This window comes from Callorhinus ursinus, unplaced genomic scaffold, assembly GCF_003265705.2.
Source record: "Callorhinus ursinus isolate GAN/ISIS: 27379988/994484 unplaced genomic scaffold, GSC_fseal_2.0 scaffold10, whole genome shotgun sequence".
In the NCBI taxonomy this organism is placed as follows: domain Eukaryota; kingdom Metazoa; phylum Chordata; class Mammalia; order Carnivora; family Otariidae; genus Callorhinus; species Callorhinus ursinus.
This window is the reverse complement of record NW_027397072.1, coordinates 88765643-88784277: the sequence shown is the minus strand read 5'-3', so window position 1 is coordinate 88784277 and position 18635 is coordinate 88765643. Positions and strand designations below refer to the sequence as shown.

The following is an 18635-nucleotide window of genomic DNA, read 5'->3' as shown; positions in this document are numbered from 1 at the left end:
ATTAAAACTAATAAAATTCTCTTACAATTACCCACATTTCTACCTTTCTGGCAATTTTTATTTCTTTTTGTACATATGATGTCATTTTCCTTTCTCTTGAATAACTTTTAACATTGCTTATAGTATAGGTCTGCTCTTAGTGAATTTTTTCAGAGTTTTTTTTTTTGTCTGGAGATGTTTTCCTTTGGCTTTCATTTATGAACGATATTTTCATTGGATATAGAATTCTAGGTTGTCATTTTTTTTCTTTTGCATTTTATTGATGTTCTGTTGTCTTATGCTTTGGTTGTTGTTTATGAGAAACCTGTAGTCATTTTATATGTTTCACTAGTGTGTAGTATGTCTCCCCATATTTGGTTGCTCGTGAAGTTTTTCTTTATCTTTGTTTTGAAACATTTTGCTCTAATGTACCTAGTTGTGGGTTGCTCTGGATTTTTCCTGTTTGTAGTTTGCTAAAATTCTTGGATCTCTTAGTTCATGTTTAGAAAATTGGAAAATTTTCAGTCACTATCAATTGGATATTTCCTTCCCCTCTGCAGTCTCTCCCCATCTTTTCTACATGGCATTCCAATTACAGGTATGTAGGACCATTTGATACTGTCCCACAGGTTTTTTGGACTCTTAGTTTTATCTTTTCTATAAGAGATTTTTAGCTTGGATTGATAAAGATGTTTAACTTGGCTATAGCTATTGAACAAGTCTTTCCTTCCATTGTTTGATCTGCTGTTAATTCTGTTCAATATGTTTTTTATTTCAGATGTTGCGTTTTTCCTTCTAGGAATTCCATTTGTTGCCTTTTGTTGTTGAGAGCTTTAATATCTCTTTTGTAATTCGCCACCCATTATACCTATCTCCTTTTCCTGTAGAAGAAGAGGATATTTTTTCTTCTTCAGCATATTTATCATAGTTATTTTAAACTTCTTATCAGCTGATTCAATATCCGGTTAATTTGTGGATCTTTTTCTGTTGACTTTTTCCCCCTGACCATGAATCACATTTTTCTGCTTCTTCCTCTGTAGTAATTTTTTATTGTATAGTAGATGTTGTGGATGATACATCATAGAGGTGCTGGATTCTGATTTCTTCTTCTGAAGAGTGTTGACCTTGGTTCTAGCAGGCAGTAAATTACTAGCTTCTTGCATTGTTCACGTTGAGTCTTGGTTATACACTTTGTTAGGGCAGGTCTATTTCATTTGTGTGCTAGGGAACATTTCTGATTCCTGGGATGTGATCCTTACTCCTAAAATGTCCATATAGGTTTTTGGTGGAAAGCCTGAAATGTTTATTAAGCCCCTTTAACTTACAGAGTTAAAATTCAAGCTTCCCAGGATGGCATTCTTGAAAACTCTACATAGCTCCTCCCAATTTCCATTTCCCCCTTGCTAGGCTCTTTGTGTTCCCCCTGTTCTTGTGCAGTTCAGCAGTCAGCCAGAGATTTGAGGGGAGTGTACTTGCAGATTTTGGACTCCCTCCTTTCTGTAATTTTCTTCTTCAATTTTCAGCTGATCTACCTGCCCTTATTTCCAACTTCTCAACCCGGTAAGACTACCACTTCCATCCTGAGGTCTGTCTTCTTTGAGCAGCAGTAACTGGGGTATGCCCTCAGAAAGACCTAGAAAATGTGCATCTCACTTTACATGGTTTCTACTCCCAAGAGACCTCCACTGTCTGTTGGCCTTTGGTTGCACTCCATTGACTTGGAAGAATAGATTATAATTGTTATTAGCAGGTGACATAAGTTACTCTGCCATTACTGGGAACTGAAACTGTAATTTTCTATTGTACTTTTTTCATGCGACTTTTTAATGTAAAATTTAAGTTACTAAATACTTATAATAAACATCTATAATAACTTTAAACATTCCATTTCATGAATGACTCTGCCATAGTTTACATGAGTATTTTCCTAATTTTTGGAAATCAAGTATTTGAATGAAGAGAATAAGAAATGTGTATGTGTTTTCAGGGTCTGGAAACAGGTTTCTCACAAATTTACTTAATATAGTTGTATCTTGGTGAAGGTCTAATGATCATAAAATCTTTAGTTTCTTTGGTAAAGTATATTTATCCTTTCAAATGTGCCTTTGTCCTATTTTAGTAAGTTTTTTGTTTTTAATTTTAATTAAAAATTTTAATTTTTTAAATTAAATTAAATTTTAAATTAAAACAATTAAAATTGTTTTAAATTATTGCCATTGTCTTTGTTTTCCTTTAGCAAAAAAAAGAAAATATTCGTTCTTTAACTATGTCTGGCCATGTTGGTTTTGAGAGTTTGCCTGATCAGCTGGTCAATAGATCCATTCAGCAAGGCTTCTGTTTTAATATTCTCTGTGTGGGTAAGTGCCAAACTCTTCCTCTAAATTATTCCTTTATATTCCTTGTGTTCTCTTCACTCTTGGAAGCAGTATGATGCTCATGTTATTAATTTGAGATCATGATTGCAGATTTTTTTCAGTTACTTAAATTCTGTCAGTTTTGTTTTTCTTAGCTGTACTGCTTTAAACTTTTTTGTTTAAACATTTCAGTGCTTTCTTCAGAGCTCTGAGTAACTTAGCGTACATATTCACTTTTATATTCTGCTAATGACTCAGTGGACCAGCCTTAACTTGTATGTCTTTCATAGACAACTCAGCATTTGGAATGTTTGAAATATTTGGAATCCTTGAAACCAGTCTAAGAGTTCTATTTTTTCTCATTTGTCCTCTGCACCTGTGAAGATGTACCTTTGTTTCTTTCAGGGGAGACTGGAATTGGAAAATCAACGCTGATTGACACATTGTTTAATACTAATTTTGAAGACCATGGATCCTCACATTTTTACCCACATGTTAGACTTAAAGCCCAGACATATGAACTCCATGAAAGTAATGTTCGATTGAAATTGACCATTGTGAATACAGTAGGATTTGGTGACCAAATAAACAAAGAAGAGAGGTACATGTTTTCTTATTGTAATCGTTTTATTTCAAGACAGTTGTCTTGTCCCATGAGCCATGATTTGGTTTTCTACTCTGGAAATTCATACCTTTTCCTCCCAGACTTTAACTTTTTTTTTTTTTTAATAAATCAGCAATGTTTTATTCTTAACAAATTGACATTTTTCTGTCCAGTTGTCTTAATTTTTTTTTAGCATAATTTGACTCACATTATTGAAATGTGTACTTTGACAAAAATTATTTTAATTATTTCCTCACATGCTAGTTTGGTGTATAATAAGTGATTTGTACTAATTTTGAGGCAGGACTTATTTTGTTGAGGGGAAAAAAGTAAGACATACAATGGCAAATATATAATGGCCCAATCCATGGTGCATGAATTTTTCTGTGTGTGAAATTCTAAGCAAGATAGTGAAATTGTTACTTATATTTTATATTATGTCATTCTTTCTCCTATGGTATTATAAAGAATGATTATAGACTGTGTATGAAATTTAAAATATGAAACAGGGAAATAGTTTGGGGTTAAGCAATAACTTCTTGTTGTTTTTCCTTTTTGAAATTCATATACTTTCATTGTTAGAGGTAATTTTTTAATTTCCTGAAAGTTTGCTTTAGAGGGGAAATAGTTTGCATAATTGATTCCCTTTATGTGACTTAATGTTGGCCTTTCAGCACATTTATGTGGACTTTCTCGAAGAAGCAGATTAGTGATAGAGTCAAAGGCCTGTGACGTGTTGCTTTAAATCTTCATAATTTCCTTATAGTTTTCAGTGTAGAGATCTTATAACAGCTTTACTTAAATTTATTCTTAGATATTTGGCGTATTTGATGCTCTCATAGATGATATCTTTTAGAAATATTTCATTTTCTATTTGGTGTATAGAAATATAATTGATTTTGCATACAGTGACTTTTGTAAATTCTCTGATTAATTCCAGCAATTCATCTCTAAATTTGTGTAGATTTTCTATGTATGTATAATAGTGTAATCTATGAATAATGACATTTATATATTTTTTTCAGTTCTTTTGTTTCTTTTAAAATAAGTTTTATTGGGGCTCCTGGGTGGCTCAGTCATTAAGTGTCTGCCTTCAGCTCAGATCATGATCCCAGGGTCCTGGGATCGAGCCCCGCATTGGGCTCCCTGCTCGGCGGGAAGCCTGCTTCTCCCTCTCCCACTCCCCCTGCTTGTGGTCCCTCTTTCGCTGTGTCTCTCTCTGTCAAATAAATAAATAAAATCTTTTAAAAAAATAAGTTTTATTGATGTATTATTTACACAGAATAAAATGCACTTTTTTTTAAGTGTACAATTCAGTTAATTTTGACAAATACATAGTTTTGTAACTACCACCATGATTATAACAGGAAATATCCATAGTCTTGGGTTCTTTCCTCACATGTATGTGCACATTAGTGCTTCACCATAGACTGGAGGGAAGCACTGTCTGTCTAGATCATTAGCACTTCTGTTGGAGCAGCTGCCTTCTATTCAGTGTTCTTGCCTACAAATTCTAGTTGCCTTGGCCTCCTTGAACTCCTGTTTCTGTCTCCTCAACTGGGTGAGTCCGCCAGGCTCTGTGCTCTTTTGTTCTGTTCCCTGGAAACTTGTCTTCAGGCAGTAAGCTGGAAGAATCATAAAGCTTTCCTCATTTATTTCCCTTCTCAATGAACACAGTTTTATTCTGCCTGTTGTCTAATGTCTGAAAGCCTTTTTCGTGTATCTTATCCAAGTTTCTAGTTGTTCATAGTGGGAGAGTAAATCTAGTCCCAGTTACTTCTTTATGGCTGAAGACAATTTTAATTTTTCTTTCTTCCATTTTTAAAACCTGATTGCACTGGGTAGGACTAACAGTATTATGTTGGATAGTCAGTGGTATTAGTGGGTATCTTTGCCATGTCCTCATGCAAAGGGAAAGCTTTATTTTTACCATTTATTATGCTTGCTTGCTTTTTTTTTTTAATTTGAAATGAGGAAGTTCCATTGTATTACTAGTGAGAGTTTTATTTTTTATCATGAAAAATATTATCAGATATTTTTTGTTTTTGCATTCTGTAGAGAAGATTGTACATTTTCTTCTTTAATCTTTAACAAGATGAATTTTAGTAACTGATTTTTCATTGGCAAATTAGCCTTCAATCTTGAATACCATTTTGTATTCTTTTTATATTATGCATAAAATTAGAGTTATTTTTCCCTAAAGTGATTGGTGGAACTCACTAATAAAACCATTTCGGCCTGGAGTTTTCTGAGGTTTTTAATTACTAACTAATATTCTTTAATGATTATAAGCCTATTTAGAGTAGTGTCTCGAGACAGTTGGAATACTAGTGTTCCAAGAATCTGTCCATTTCATCCAAATTTTCAAAGATATTTACTTAAAATATTTGATAATATATTCCTAATATCTTTTTATTGTTTACGTTATCTGTGATGATATCTGCATTTCCTTTTCTGATTCTGGTTATTTGTGCTTGTTTTCTTTTCCTTTGATCAGTCTCAACAAAGCTTTGTTAGTCTGCTTTTTTTCAAAATTTGGCTTTATTATTTGTCCTTTCAATTTTATATTTTTTTTTCCTACTTATTTCTGCTCTTACACCTATAATTACCTGTCTTTGGGTTTTGATCTAATTTGCTCTAATTTCTCATTGATTCTCAGCCTTATGCAGTACTTACTGATGTTTGTTTTTTTCCTTTGGTTCTCATTCATTGTGCTTTTTTTCTTATATGCTTGGTTATTTTTTTATTATAGTTCTCATGGTCTTTGGAAAAGTTTTTGCAGAGATACTTTGAGGTCTAAGATGAAGTTGTCTTCCTTTGAACAGATTTGGATATGCTTATGTTAGGCCCCTGTTGGCTTTAATATACTCTGAGGATCCTTAAACTCATTTCATGGCTCAGGGTTCTCAGCATCAAAGAGGCATTGTGAACCTGGGCTGTGGATATGTGTGAGAGCAGACCTGTGGCTTCAAGTTCTCAAGGACTTTTTCTACCCCTTTCCTTTTATTTTCCCTGCTTCATTTAGTGCCGGGGCAACCTTTCCTATAGAAACTTGGGGAGAGGGGAGGAATTGTAGGTTAATTTCTAGTTCATTCTTACCCTGAAGGTGTGGCTTTTAGGATCTCAATTCAGTTTCTTAATAGATTCCTACCTGTGTGGGCCCTGGGCTTTGATTTTTTTCCTTCTTGTCCTGTGAGTCCTTCAGAAGTGAAGCTCAAGAACTAGATTGACAAGTGGCCTCAGGACGAAACTAGCACTGATGCTTTTAGTGCAGGGGTTAGTAAACTCTTTTTGTAAAGTGTTAGATAGTAAATATTTCAGACTTTGCGGGACTTATGTTTTCTGTCCAAACTACTCAACTCAGCCATTGTAGCACAAAGCAGCCATAGGCAATACATACACCCGTGAACAGAGCTGTGTGATACAGGCATCATCTGGACTTGGCCCATTTACTGACCCCTCCTCTAGTCCTTTGCTCACCTCTCTCAGGCTCCACTCTCTCTTCAGTTTTTTAAATTTTATTTTATTATGTTATGTTAGTCACCATACATTACATCATTAGTTTTTGATGTAGTGTTCCATGATTCATTGTTTGCGTATAACACCCAGTGCTCCATGCAGTATGTGCTCTCCTAAATACCCATCACCAGGTTAACCCATCCCCTCATCCCCCTCCCCTCTAGAACCCTCAGTTTGTTTCTCAGAGTCCATAGTCTCTCATGGTTCGTCTCCCCCTTCGATTTCCCCCCTTCATATTTCCCTTCCTACTCTCTTTTTTTTTTTTTTTAACATATAATGTATTATTTGTTTTAGAGGTACAGGTCTGTGATTCATCAGTCTTACATAATTCACAGCACTCACATAGCACATACCTTCCCCAGTGTCCATCACCCAGCTACCCCATCCCTCCCACCCCCCACCACTCCAGCAACCCTCAGTTTGTTTCCTGATATTAAGAGTCTCTCAGGTTTGTCTTCCTCTCTGGTTTCATCTTGTTTCATTTTTTCCTCCCTTCCCCTATGATCCTCTGTCTTGTTTCTCAGATTCCTCCTATCAGTGAGATCATATGATACTTGTCTTTCTCTGATTGACCTATTTTGCTTAGCATAATACCCTCTAGTTCCATCCATGTCGTTGTAAATGGCAAGATTTCGGGGTTTTTGATGGCTGCATAATATTCCATTGTGTGTGTGTGTGTGTGTGTGTGTGTGTGTGTGTATAAATATATGTGTGTGTGTGTGTGTGTATATATATATATATATATATATATATATATATATACACACCACATCTTCTTTATCCATTCATCTGTTGATGGACATCTTGGCTCTTTCCATAGGTTGGCTATTGTAGACATTGCTGCTATAAACATTGGGGTGTTCATACCCTTTTGGATCACTACATTTGTATCTTTGGGGTAAATACCCAGTAGTGCAATTGCTCGGTTGTAGGGTAGCTCTATTTTCAACGTTTTGAGGAACCTCCATACTGTTTTCCAGAGTGGCTGCACCAGCTTGCATTCCCACCAACAGTGTAGGAGGGTTCCCCTTTCTCTGCATCCTCACCAACATCTGTTGTTTCCTGACTTGTTAATTCTAGCCATTCTGACTGGTGTGAGGTGGTATCTCATTGTTTCTCTTCAATTTTGACCTGATTAATTCCTTATCACTTTATGAATACTTGGAGGTTTTTAAGGAGGTGGTTTTTATATTTTAAGCCATTGTCTTTTGTTTCATTGGAAGACCGAGTATGCAGTGTATTAGAAATGGAAACCTAGGGGCACCTGGGTGGCTCAGTCGTTGAGCGTCTGCCTTTGGCTCAGGTCATGATCCCAGGGTCCTGGGATTGAGTCCCACATCGGGCTCCCTGCTCAGCAGGGAACCTGCTTCTCCCTCTGCCTCTCCCCCTGCTTATGTTCCTTCTCCCGCTGTGTCTCTCTCTGTCAAATAAATAAATAAAATCTTTAAAAAAAAAAAAAAAAGAAATGGAAACCTAGGGCAAATTACTATGGAAGAACTCCTAATGGTATGCTATTTATTTAGCAGAAAATGTTTTGGTCTTCATTTATGACAAGTATAATGCAGCACAGGTAGAGGACCATTTATGGCTATTAGGTCATAAAATGGGTCATGTTACTGATCTCTTTCAGGTCATTAATAAATGCTTCTTTGGATTTTTTTTTTATGTTAAATATGTACTTACAGATTAAGTTTTACTATTTTATTATTTTGGGGAGGGAATCATGTTGGATCACATTTAGACAAGTTTCCCAAGGATAGTGTTCCTGATAGTGAATGCTTGTGTTCCTAATACTCGTATAAGATACTGTCTCTGTCCTCACATTGTTTACCGTCTGCATGGGAAGAATAAGGTATTCCATGAGATTAAAAGAGGTGATGATCTTTAAGGACTAGAAGGATCAGGCAACTTTATGGAAGAATTCAGTTCTATGCACACATATTGAGTACCTCAGCTGCACAAAGTACTGCTCCATTTGGGCTACAAAGATAATTACAAAAGTGTCCAGGGAATTTGACAGAGGAACTATTTGCTATTATTTTCACTTGGAAAGCCAGATTTACTTAATAAGAATAGTTAAGAGTAGAAAGTTGAATTGTGTAGACAGTTTTTAGTATATCAGAATGAAGTGGAACATCCACAAACTAAGATGAATGCCCATGCACATGCAGTGTGATATGATTGGCATCTTGAAAGATGAATAGAATGAAAGAGCTAGTGGGAAAATGGCATGCCAGGAGGAGAAGTGATCTAAGCAAGGACACAGAGCATAGAGTGTGTGTGCCTTTCTTTTGTTTATAATTAAACAAAGATAAAATCATGCCTGCATTACTAGTTACTTTCATTTGATGTACGCCTTTCCTCCTTACTTTGTTGCTGTTCTTCATGCCTTAATGAATCGGACTTAAGCAAGGAGTCATAGAATTTGACTTAAATATCTTTTAAGTTATTAGTTCTCATGCCTTTTCTCAGTTAAATAATATGTCCAGTTTGGTTATAGTTAAGTGCCTGGCCTCATTCAGCAGTCTGACAAGTATGGGAACCCTTATCAGAAAGGGGTGCAGTGTATGAATGAATGTGAGAATGACTCCATGTACGTTCATTCAGTTTCTATAAAGCAATTTAAAGTACAGGTTATAGTGATGGTTTTGAAGTACTATCTTTGTGCATGCATATTCTGTGAAATTTACTTTATTACTAAAGTTCTCTGTTTAGCAAAGATAGTAGCTGTTTATTAATTGGTAAAAATATAGATCTCACACCTTAGAATTACATAAATACCTTACTAAGGTAGAGTGAATATGCTGTATTAAATACTTTAATACTTATTTTTTCAGCTACCAACCGATAGTTGACTACATAGATGCTCAGTTTGAGGCCTATCTCCAAGAGGAGCTGAAGATCAAGCGCTCTCTCTTTAACTACCACGATTCTCGCATCCACGTGTGCCTCTACTTCATCTCCCCTACAGGTCACTCTCTGAAGACACTGGATCTCTTAACAATGAAGAGCCTTGACAGCAAGGTGGGCTTGGAAAAGGACTCAATTTATCATGCTTTAATATTTATTTTGAACTATTAAATCCCTTTACAATATGTATATATATTTTAATTTTTATTCTGTGCATTTTTAAAACATTTGATAAGTTTTAATCTTAGGTTATTTTCCAGAGAAATTCAGTTTGGAAGATGAGCTGCAAAGAAAATACATTAACAAAACTTTAGTCCTTTTTTTAGTGATTAAATTGCATGCCAGAATTTATTTGACACTAATTTTACTTTATGACGCTGGTGAGAAGAAGTTCGTTGACAAAGATTAAGGTCTAATGTTTCATCATGTGTTATAATAAATTATGTTTTAATTTGAACCATACCAAGAAAACCTATTTTTGAATTTCTGAGCCAAGGAGTAATATATAAATTCAGGGAGCTATAAAAAAATAATATCTACAAATTAACTTACCTTTTTTAGCTGTGTAAAAGGTGGTTGAAGACTACTATCTTGTACTAAAAAAACTAATTTTCTGATAACCTCTGATGGTGTGAGAAATGCAGCTTTCATTATCCTGGCTAATGATTTTATGAGATAGGATTCAAGAGAAAGGGCATTCTGGCCAGTACTACTTTCTATATAGAAATCAGTAGGGAAAGCATAAAGCTGCCAGTGAAGTTGTGATTGACTGAATTTTGGCTAGTTGCACAGTCCCCTGGCTTTAGCAAAAACTTGATGAAGCTTACATTATAGTCTACTCATTTGCTCAGATGTTATAACCATTTATCCGTATTCTTATAGTTGAGCGATTATATGGAAGCTCATAAAATCAACATAAAACCAAGTGTGTGCGAGTTTGTCTTAGCTAGACAGAAGCAACATGATGTAATCTGTATAAACAGGATAGAATTTGGTGTCAGTGGAGGCTGGTTTTAAATACTGGCTCTGTCACTTAATAGCTTTGTGTTCTTTGGCAAGTTTCTATAGTCTCGTGAGCCTCAGTTTCCTCACATCTAAAATAAAAAATTAAGGAGAATAATACCTACATCAGGGGGCAGATGTGAGTGTTAATTAAATTGATAGCTTGTCTTTTGTTCCTAAAAGCAGAATACTCCACTGCTTGACATGAAAGTTACCTTATGCAAACAGTGACAGGTTACCATCAGTGTGAAACATCTTTTTCCCTCCCCCCAATATACAAATAAACATATGTATAGCTTTCAGTGTAGCTTTCAGTCTGTGATGTACACTCCCAGCCTAATTATAGTGATATTCTTGGCTAGGAATGCCTGAGGTACTCCCCCCAACTATATTATTCATAGCAAGCCCCACAGACATCCTCCCCAGGGCCAGTGTCATGGCTGGGCCAGCCCTTGTGGCTCTTACTACAATCTTAGGATACACTTCAGCCAGATACCATCAGGGAGCTTTGAAGAACAAGGTCTATATTACTTACAGGTCCTGGAGGGTACATAGCATGCTGAAGGGCCACACAATGAGGTCGAGTGTGAACCTGGGCTCTGCCTTTATTAGGGTTGAGGGTTGGGTGTCTAGGGTTTCATAAGTTCACTCTTTATTGGCAGATTTAAAGCATAAGAGTGGGATTAGGGCATGCTCAAGTGGTCAGTTATTCAGGTCACCCAGGTTTTTTAAAAGGGGAACGTTATGGGTGGGGGTGGCTTTGTGCCTTATTCATTTGCTTAGTAGCTGTGTCATACGGCTGGCAATATGTTTATTTGACATGGATGTCTTTGAAATGAGTACCTTGACAATCAAAAGCTTAATGTCAGACACACTACAGTGTGGTTTTGCTATTTATTGTGGAAGCAATTTTAAGTTATTAACTTGGCATAATTTATTGACAATCTAAGTATATAATGAAACCAAGAACTGGGCATCAAATTTTTATGTACTTTAATTTAGCCTGAAAGCTGGTAAGTTTTCATGGGTAGATGAAAAAATCTTTATCGCCTGTGGAGCATATTTATAAGACTAATAAATCGAATATACACAGTAAGTCAGTGTGAAATTGGAGAAGAGCAAGAAATTTAGAATAGAATTGATTTTTACTTTTCCTTCTGAAAATTACATTGATATTTCACTCTCTTGATACTAGTTAGCCTGAAATTTTTCACTAAAACCAACTAAATAACCAAAAAAAAAAAAAAAAAAACCAACCAACCACAAACCTACAAACCCTTAGATTTGCAGAGACATCAATCTTTTGTGGGACACCCCACATTTTTTCCTCTCTGGCCAGTGATAGGATTTTAAGGCTGAGAATGTCATGAACACTTTCAATTGGTATTCATAAAATTTCCTTCCTTCAACATCTAGGTAGGGGTCTCTCACACAGGGTGCAGATTGGATGGAGTCATTGGGGAGGGGATCTGCCAAAATGAGAGGCAGAAGGAGAAACTCGCCTGCTTCCTGGTTTTGCCGAGGGATCAGTTACCCTGATTATTTAGTGCTTAGATTATTAAGAAATAAAAAATACTTAGTGAATTAAGCAGGCGATCTCAGCTTCTTGCTTACATTTTGTATGTGATAGAATTATAAGAGACTTTGAGAAAGAGAAGAAAATACAAGATTTCTAACCCTAAATTCAGACGTAAGATTAATCTTATAAGAACTCTGCTTTTTAAAAGCAGTTACTATTAAGGCCAGCATCTGTAGTAATGATTGTATAGGGGAATATGGTGATAGTGACAGCCAGAGATGATCTAGGTTAGGAGTTGGCAAGCTTTTTCTGTGAAGAACCAGGTAGTAAATACTTTAGGCTTTATAGGCCATATGGTCTCTGAGGTAACTACTTATCTCAGCTATTGGAGAATGAAAGTGGCTCTGGATGATATGTAAATTAATGGGTGTAGCTGTGTTCTAGTAAATATTTATATCAACAGACAATGAGCTGGACCATAGTTTATTCATCCCCTGATCTAGGTTAAGGAAGTTTGTCAGAGACTGAGTGGTTTTGAATGCAAAAACTACAGAATTAAAAAATAAATCCTCAATTATGAGATTTTGTTTTTCTTTGTTGTCAATAGGTGAACATTATACCAGTGATTGCCAAAGCAGATGCAATTTCTAAAGCTGAATTACAGAAGTTTAAGATCAAGCTCATGAGTGAATTGGTTAGCAACGGTGTTCAGATATATCAATTTCCAACAGACGATGAAACTATTGCTAAAATCAATGCTTCAATGAATGTAAGCTCCTAGTTGAATGTTAATTCTGTTTACATGTGAAAAGAGTAACTTGTGACATTCCTACTAACACTTTCACTTGTGTCTTCTAAAAAGACTTCACACAAGGTGAATTTTCAAAAGTTCAATATAGGAAAATGTTTTATTTTCTAGAGTTGGAAAAAATATATGAGAATATATTTTTGAGCATATTTTCTTTCCTCTACTTTCACCTAAATAAAATGATACATTGGTGAGGCTGGGATACTCCTTTTGTGGCACCATACTTACTAATTGCCTTAGAAAGATGCCTTTTATCCTGTCTTTAAAAAACATGTGGGGCGCCTGGGTGGCTCAGATGGTTAAGCGTCTGCCTTCAGCTCAGGTCATGATCCCAGGGTCCTGGGATCGAGTTCCGCATCGGGCTCCCTGCTAGGCGGGGAGCCTGCTTCTCCCTCTGCCTCTGCCTCTCTCTCTCTGACTCTCATGAATAAATAAATAAAACATTTACAAAAATAACAAAAACAAAAATAAAAAACATGTGAAGTCTTTATATTCTCCCTCAGAATGCTTTGGAATCTTAAAGTCCTTAAGAATATCTTTCTAATCTGATATTTAAGCTCAGTGTCCCTTACAGTGTCACATGTACATATTAAATATTCACATAACTTTTCATTTAATATGACTAAAGATGGCTAAGTTCTTTGTGATACTTTCTTCAGGCTACTAAATTTCTTAAATATCTGGTTATATTTTGAAGTGTCACTGGTTTTGACTTAACCATATGTTCTTGTGGGAGATATTAACCTCCCTGAGACTGTTAACTACAAAATTGGGTTAATACCTACAGTTGGGTTGTTGTGAGGATATAGTCTTTGTTCACTGCCCAACACAGTGACATTCAGTTAACTGTTCATGCCATGTCTCCTTTTCTTTTTCTGATTTTTCATTAAGATACTTTAAATAAAAAAAGCTGACTAATGTAAATGAAGTGATCTCAATACCTATGTGTTATATTGTCTTTAGATCTAATTTTATTTTTTGTGCCCACTTGGAATAATTTTTCAGAAAGGGACAATTAAGACACTGAATGTCAATTATTAAATATTAAACATAATACTTAAAACTTTTACATTAGACTTTTCTCCTGTATTAATCCTCAGCTTCAGACGGACCAGTCTACTCACTGTTCTCTACATCTAGCTATTATGTATTTGTTCAAAATCTTCTCCTTACGTAAGTTAGTTCTTACTCTCCTTGATCCATCTCTGGTTTGGGTTATATCTTTCTGACCTCAGTGATCCCTTACTCCTCTAAGTTTATGTAACATTTACTACCTTTAGCACTAGTTTGGGACTTAAATATTACTTTGTATTAGTATAATATATCTGTGCACACACTAAATATAGATACATATTTTAGTTATTTATTTTGTGTGTGTGAGTGGGTATATGTGTGTAATTTCCTCAACATTATTTTTGTCTTTTAAGGCAAAAATTCTATACTAGAATTTTTTTTATTCTTATAGCATGATACCTATAGCATGTGGGGGATGCTCAATGAATAATTTTCTTTACAGGGCCTGAAATTTACTTTTATAGAACAGTTGGCACATATTCACTGCCAAGTTTTAAAATTGGAGGTATAGGGGCACCTGGGTTGCTCAGTTGGATAAGCATCTGCCTTTGGCTGAGGTCATGATCCCAGGGTCCTGGGATCAAGTCCTGCGTCAGGCTCCTTGCTTAACAGGGAGCCTGCAGCTCCCCCTGCTTGTGCTCTCTCTCTGACAAATAAATAAGTAAAATCTTAAAAAAATAAAATAATTTTAAAATAAATAAAATCAGAGGCATAGCAGATCATTTGATTTTAATAACTTTGTTATTTAGTAAATTTTCTCTAATGACTGTTACTTTCATAAAACTTTTTTAGTTGGTCATTTATCACAATAGCGTGAGATATGATTTGGTATCATGGTTCCTTTCCAGGGACATTTGCCGTTTGCTGTTGTAGGAAGTATGGATGAGGTAAAAGTTGGAAATAAGATGGTCAAAGCTCGCCAGTACCCTTGGGGTGTTGTTCAAGGTAAATGAGATGAATGATGACTAGGAATATGTTTGTCACCTAACAGTCTGAAAGTTGCATTCAGTGCATTCTCTGAGTTGATGCTTATTTTGGGTTATGATTTGGTTATCAGAAGAGTGGATTGTGGTCTGTTTTGGCCAAGTATGTGGAGGCTGGGCAGAGCTTCCCCATTTTCTCCATTATACCACACACATTTTGTGCCTGGTATGCCAAGACATTCAGAAAGTGGGAAGCACTAGTCAGAACAGAATTTGAGTATAAATACTAGTGTTTAGACATGATATATAAATTAATTACTAGGTAATTCTAGGCACAATAAACCATTTTGTACATTTATGTATTTCTAATCATCAAAGTATTGCCAACTATTTCCAAAACAAACTAGTCAGCCAATTAAAAAATTTTAGGATTGATGATCCTAAAAAATTTAGGATCATTGTAATGCATAAGTAATTAGTACTATCTGGTTCATTCATTTACTTGTGGTGCTATTATTGGGGAATGCATTACCCCTACTAGTACTGGTTTCCCAATACTGCTGCTTTTTTAAATTGACAGATTTGTAGTTAATAAAAAATATTAACAAAACTTAACATTTTTAATATATAAAAAATACAAAAATAGTAATTGTACTTAAAACTATTGGTTACAGTTACACAATTATTTGTAGTCTTCTGGTCACCATAACCCTAGAAGGGCCATGTAAGGAGAACTAAGTGTATTTATTCACTAATCTTGAATGGTGTCAAACACAGCATCATAAATGTGGCATTGTATAAAAAGAATTTGATAATTATAGCATGTACAGATGGCATCTTGAGTATGCAGAATTACTACTTTGAAGTTTTAGTAAAATGTTACAGACTCTTTAAGCACTTTGTAAAATGTCCTAAGGTTGGTTTGTAAACTGCCTACAAAATATTTGTGAAATAACTGGAGCATATGGTAACATAATATAATGTATTTCTTTCCTGTTTATTGATTGCCTACTAAATTTAAAGCAATTTCCCAATCTGTTATTTAAATTGCCTATAATTCAGTGTGTATAATGCAAGAGTTTCTTCCTTGGTTACTTATATAAAACAATCCTAGGTATTAGGCTGATCATTTCACTGTTATTTCAGATGTGTTTTTATAGATTCTTTCATTCAACAAATACCGTGTGCCAGGAATTAAAAATTGGTATTGCTGTTTTCTTGTTTTTCTGGCTAGTGGAAAATGAAAACCACTGTGACTTTGTAAAGCTCCGGGAAATGCTCATTTGTACAAACATGGAAGATCTGCGAGAACAGACCCACACTAGGCATTATGAACTTTACAGGCGTTGCAAACTGGAGGAGATGGGCTTTACAGATGTGAGCCCAGAGAATAAGCCACTCAGGTAACGGGGGATTTCTGTGAGAAGCCAACCAAAGAGGAAGTTAGGATTGTACCTTGTTATATATCCAGGATGTTGGAGAATGTGGTTTTCAGAAATCTGGCAAACCATGAAGTAGAATCATTTGCTTATGATTACTTATTGTGCTTCTCAGATCACTTGAGGCCTTCTTGCTTTTGAAGCTCTCTAATACCTCATCTGACTCGAAGAGTTTAAGAAAGAACATAATGGCAGAAGCCCATTATCTCAGTACACACTGAAATGAATAACTAAAGGAAAGAACTCTCATTTGGTTTTATGTTTGTATTTTTCTGAAAAAGATAAAAGTATATTTATCTGTTCTTCTAAAAGAAAGTTGGAATGTGAATCATATTAAACCAAAAACAGGGCGCCTGGGTGGCTCAGTTGGTTAAGCGACTGCCTTTGGCTCAGGTCATGATCCCAGAGTCCCGGGATCGAGTCCTGCATCGGGCTCCCTGCTCAGCGAGGAGCCTGCTTCTCCCTTGACCCTCCCCCTTCTCATGTACTCTCTCTCTCTCTCATTCTCGCTCTCTCAAATAAATAAATAAATCTTTAAAAAAACAAAAATAAAACAGCCTTGGTTTTTATCTTGATGAAAATTTGAAATGAGTTAAACTTAGGAAAATGTCTTATAAAGGAAGAATGAAAGTGCTTGTAGGGAGTCAGAGATTAGACTGTTTCTTAAAATCTTACAGGATACTTATAAATATTTTAGAGCCTGATGACCTTCTTGTTCAGTAATTACAGCATTCAGTGTTATAAACTTGCTGGGTAATTTTATGTACTGCCACATTCCTGACTTTTTTTATTACTAAGATATGTAAACATGAAACTCTAATCCTTAACCTAGTACATCAAATTTGATTTGATGTAACATTCCAGAATAGTTTTTGCGTGGAGGAAAGCATGAGATCTTCAGGCAAAACACTTTTTAAAACTCTGTTGTGGAACTAAGGATTTCTTTTCTATTTCATTATTTGTATTTCTGTCATGTCCCTGACTGTTAGTATTTGTAGTAAACACAAAAAGAAGGAGAGAGAGAACATTAAATCAGTGCTGCCATTGCATATGACCTTTGGGAAGATTTAATAGTAGATGAGGTTAAATTTTTTAATTTTTTAATCTATGGATTTAATTAGTGTTTTAGCTCTAGTAGTATGATAAATTAAGAATTATATGTACTTAACCCCTCCTCACCAATTTCAGGCATGCTATGCTTTTGATTTCAGGCCAATCTGATAAAATTATTTTCTCTATTGAAGAATTGGCTTCGCTAGTGTTTCCCAGAAGAGACTCACTTCTTGTTCTTTCAAGTCTGAGGGTCAATTCAGAGGTCTCAATGTACATTACTAAGACACGAGTCCTGAGTGAGAGCAAGTGGGACAGTCTTGAAGTACTCATGAGAAGAGGGATTCAGGTTGCCTGGTGGGTCAGTCATCAGGCATCTGTGGAAGATTAAGAAATGTGGGTTCAGAATTTACAGGGATGGAGCCTAAGAATCTGCATTTAAGTTAAAATTTCAGTCATTCAGCAGATATTTGCTGTTTGTCTCCCATTGGTTCCACACACTGCTAGTCATAAATGAATCTGACACTTAAGGCTATGATGATAATTTGAAAGTCAGCAGTGAATAATAAAAATAATAAACATTTTATTTTATTATTTTTTAAAGATTTTATTTACTTATTTGACAGAGGTAGAGCCAAAGAGCACAAGCAGGGGGAATGGCAAAGGGAGAGGGAGAAGCAGGCTCCCCACTGAGCAGGGAGCCTGATGTGGATCTCCATCCCAGGCCCCTGGGATCATGACTTGAGCCACGCAGGTGCCCCCAAATCATAAACATTTTTAAAAGTGTCTCCTATTTGCAAGGCTCTGGGCTAAGTGCTGGGGATATAATATTGAATAAGATCCTATAGACCTGGCTGTCATGGAGATTACATTCTTATAGGGGAGGCCAAAATCAAATTGCACAATTAATCACAGTTGTGAAATGTGCACTAAAGGAGAGATGGTATATAATGGGGGAGGGTTTCCTGACTGAATCTGGAAAATTAGAGATTTTCTTGAGGCAGTTACTGTTTTGAGCTAATAATTTGGGGAAGTCAGAGCAAGACATGAAAAGACTACAAGCGGAGAGAGAATGACATCTTCAGAGCTCTGTAAGAAAGTGCAGCTGGAGAGCAGACAAGTTGGGGGCATAAGATTGAGAGAACAGGTAGGCAGGAGTCAAAACTGTGGAGGACCTGGTTGGGATTTGGGCTTTGTTTCAAGGGAACGGCAAAACCATTCAAGGAGTTATACCATATTTGCATTTGAAAAATCACTTTTAGCTGTAATGCAAAGAAAGTATTAAAATGGTGTGCAAAGATGTTTAGGAGAGACCAGTAGGAGAGTATTGCTTGGACGAAAGTGAAAATAGAACTGGGTGTGTTTGGGACATATCTAGAAGATGAAATTGAAAGAACTTAGTGACTGGATATACTGAGGTAAGGAAGCAGGAAATGCCAGAAGATGCTGCTAAA

General features: G+C 35.7%; 1 protein-coding gene across 4 annotated transcripts in view; it reads left to right on the top strand.

Annotated features, from left to right (window-relative positions):
* Window positions 1-18635, top strand: part of SEPTIN10 (septin 10) — a 57610-nt gene that overhangs the window by 27222 nt on the left and 11753 nt on the right. For all 4 annotated transcript variants that reach the window (XM_025869129.2, XM_073897935.1, XM_073897936.1 and 1 more), the window contains 6 exons: window positions 2216-2336; window positions 2739-2934; window positions 9294-9480; window positions 12495-12656; window positions 14618-14714; window positions 15927-16095. In XM_025869129.2, coding sequence (XP_025724914.1) covers window positions 2216-2336; window positions 2739-2934; window positions 9294-9480; window positions 12495-12656; window positions 14618-14714; window positions 15927-16095 — 932 coding nt within the window. The remainder of the gene's footprint in view (window positions 1-2215; window positions 2337-2738; window positions 2935-9293; window positions 9481-12494; window positions 12657-14617; window positions 14715-15926; window positions 16096-18635) is intronic.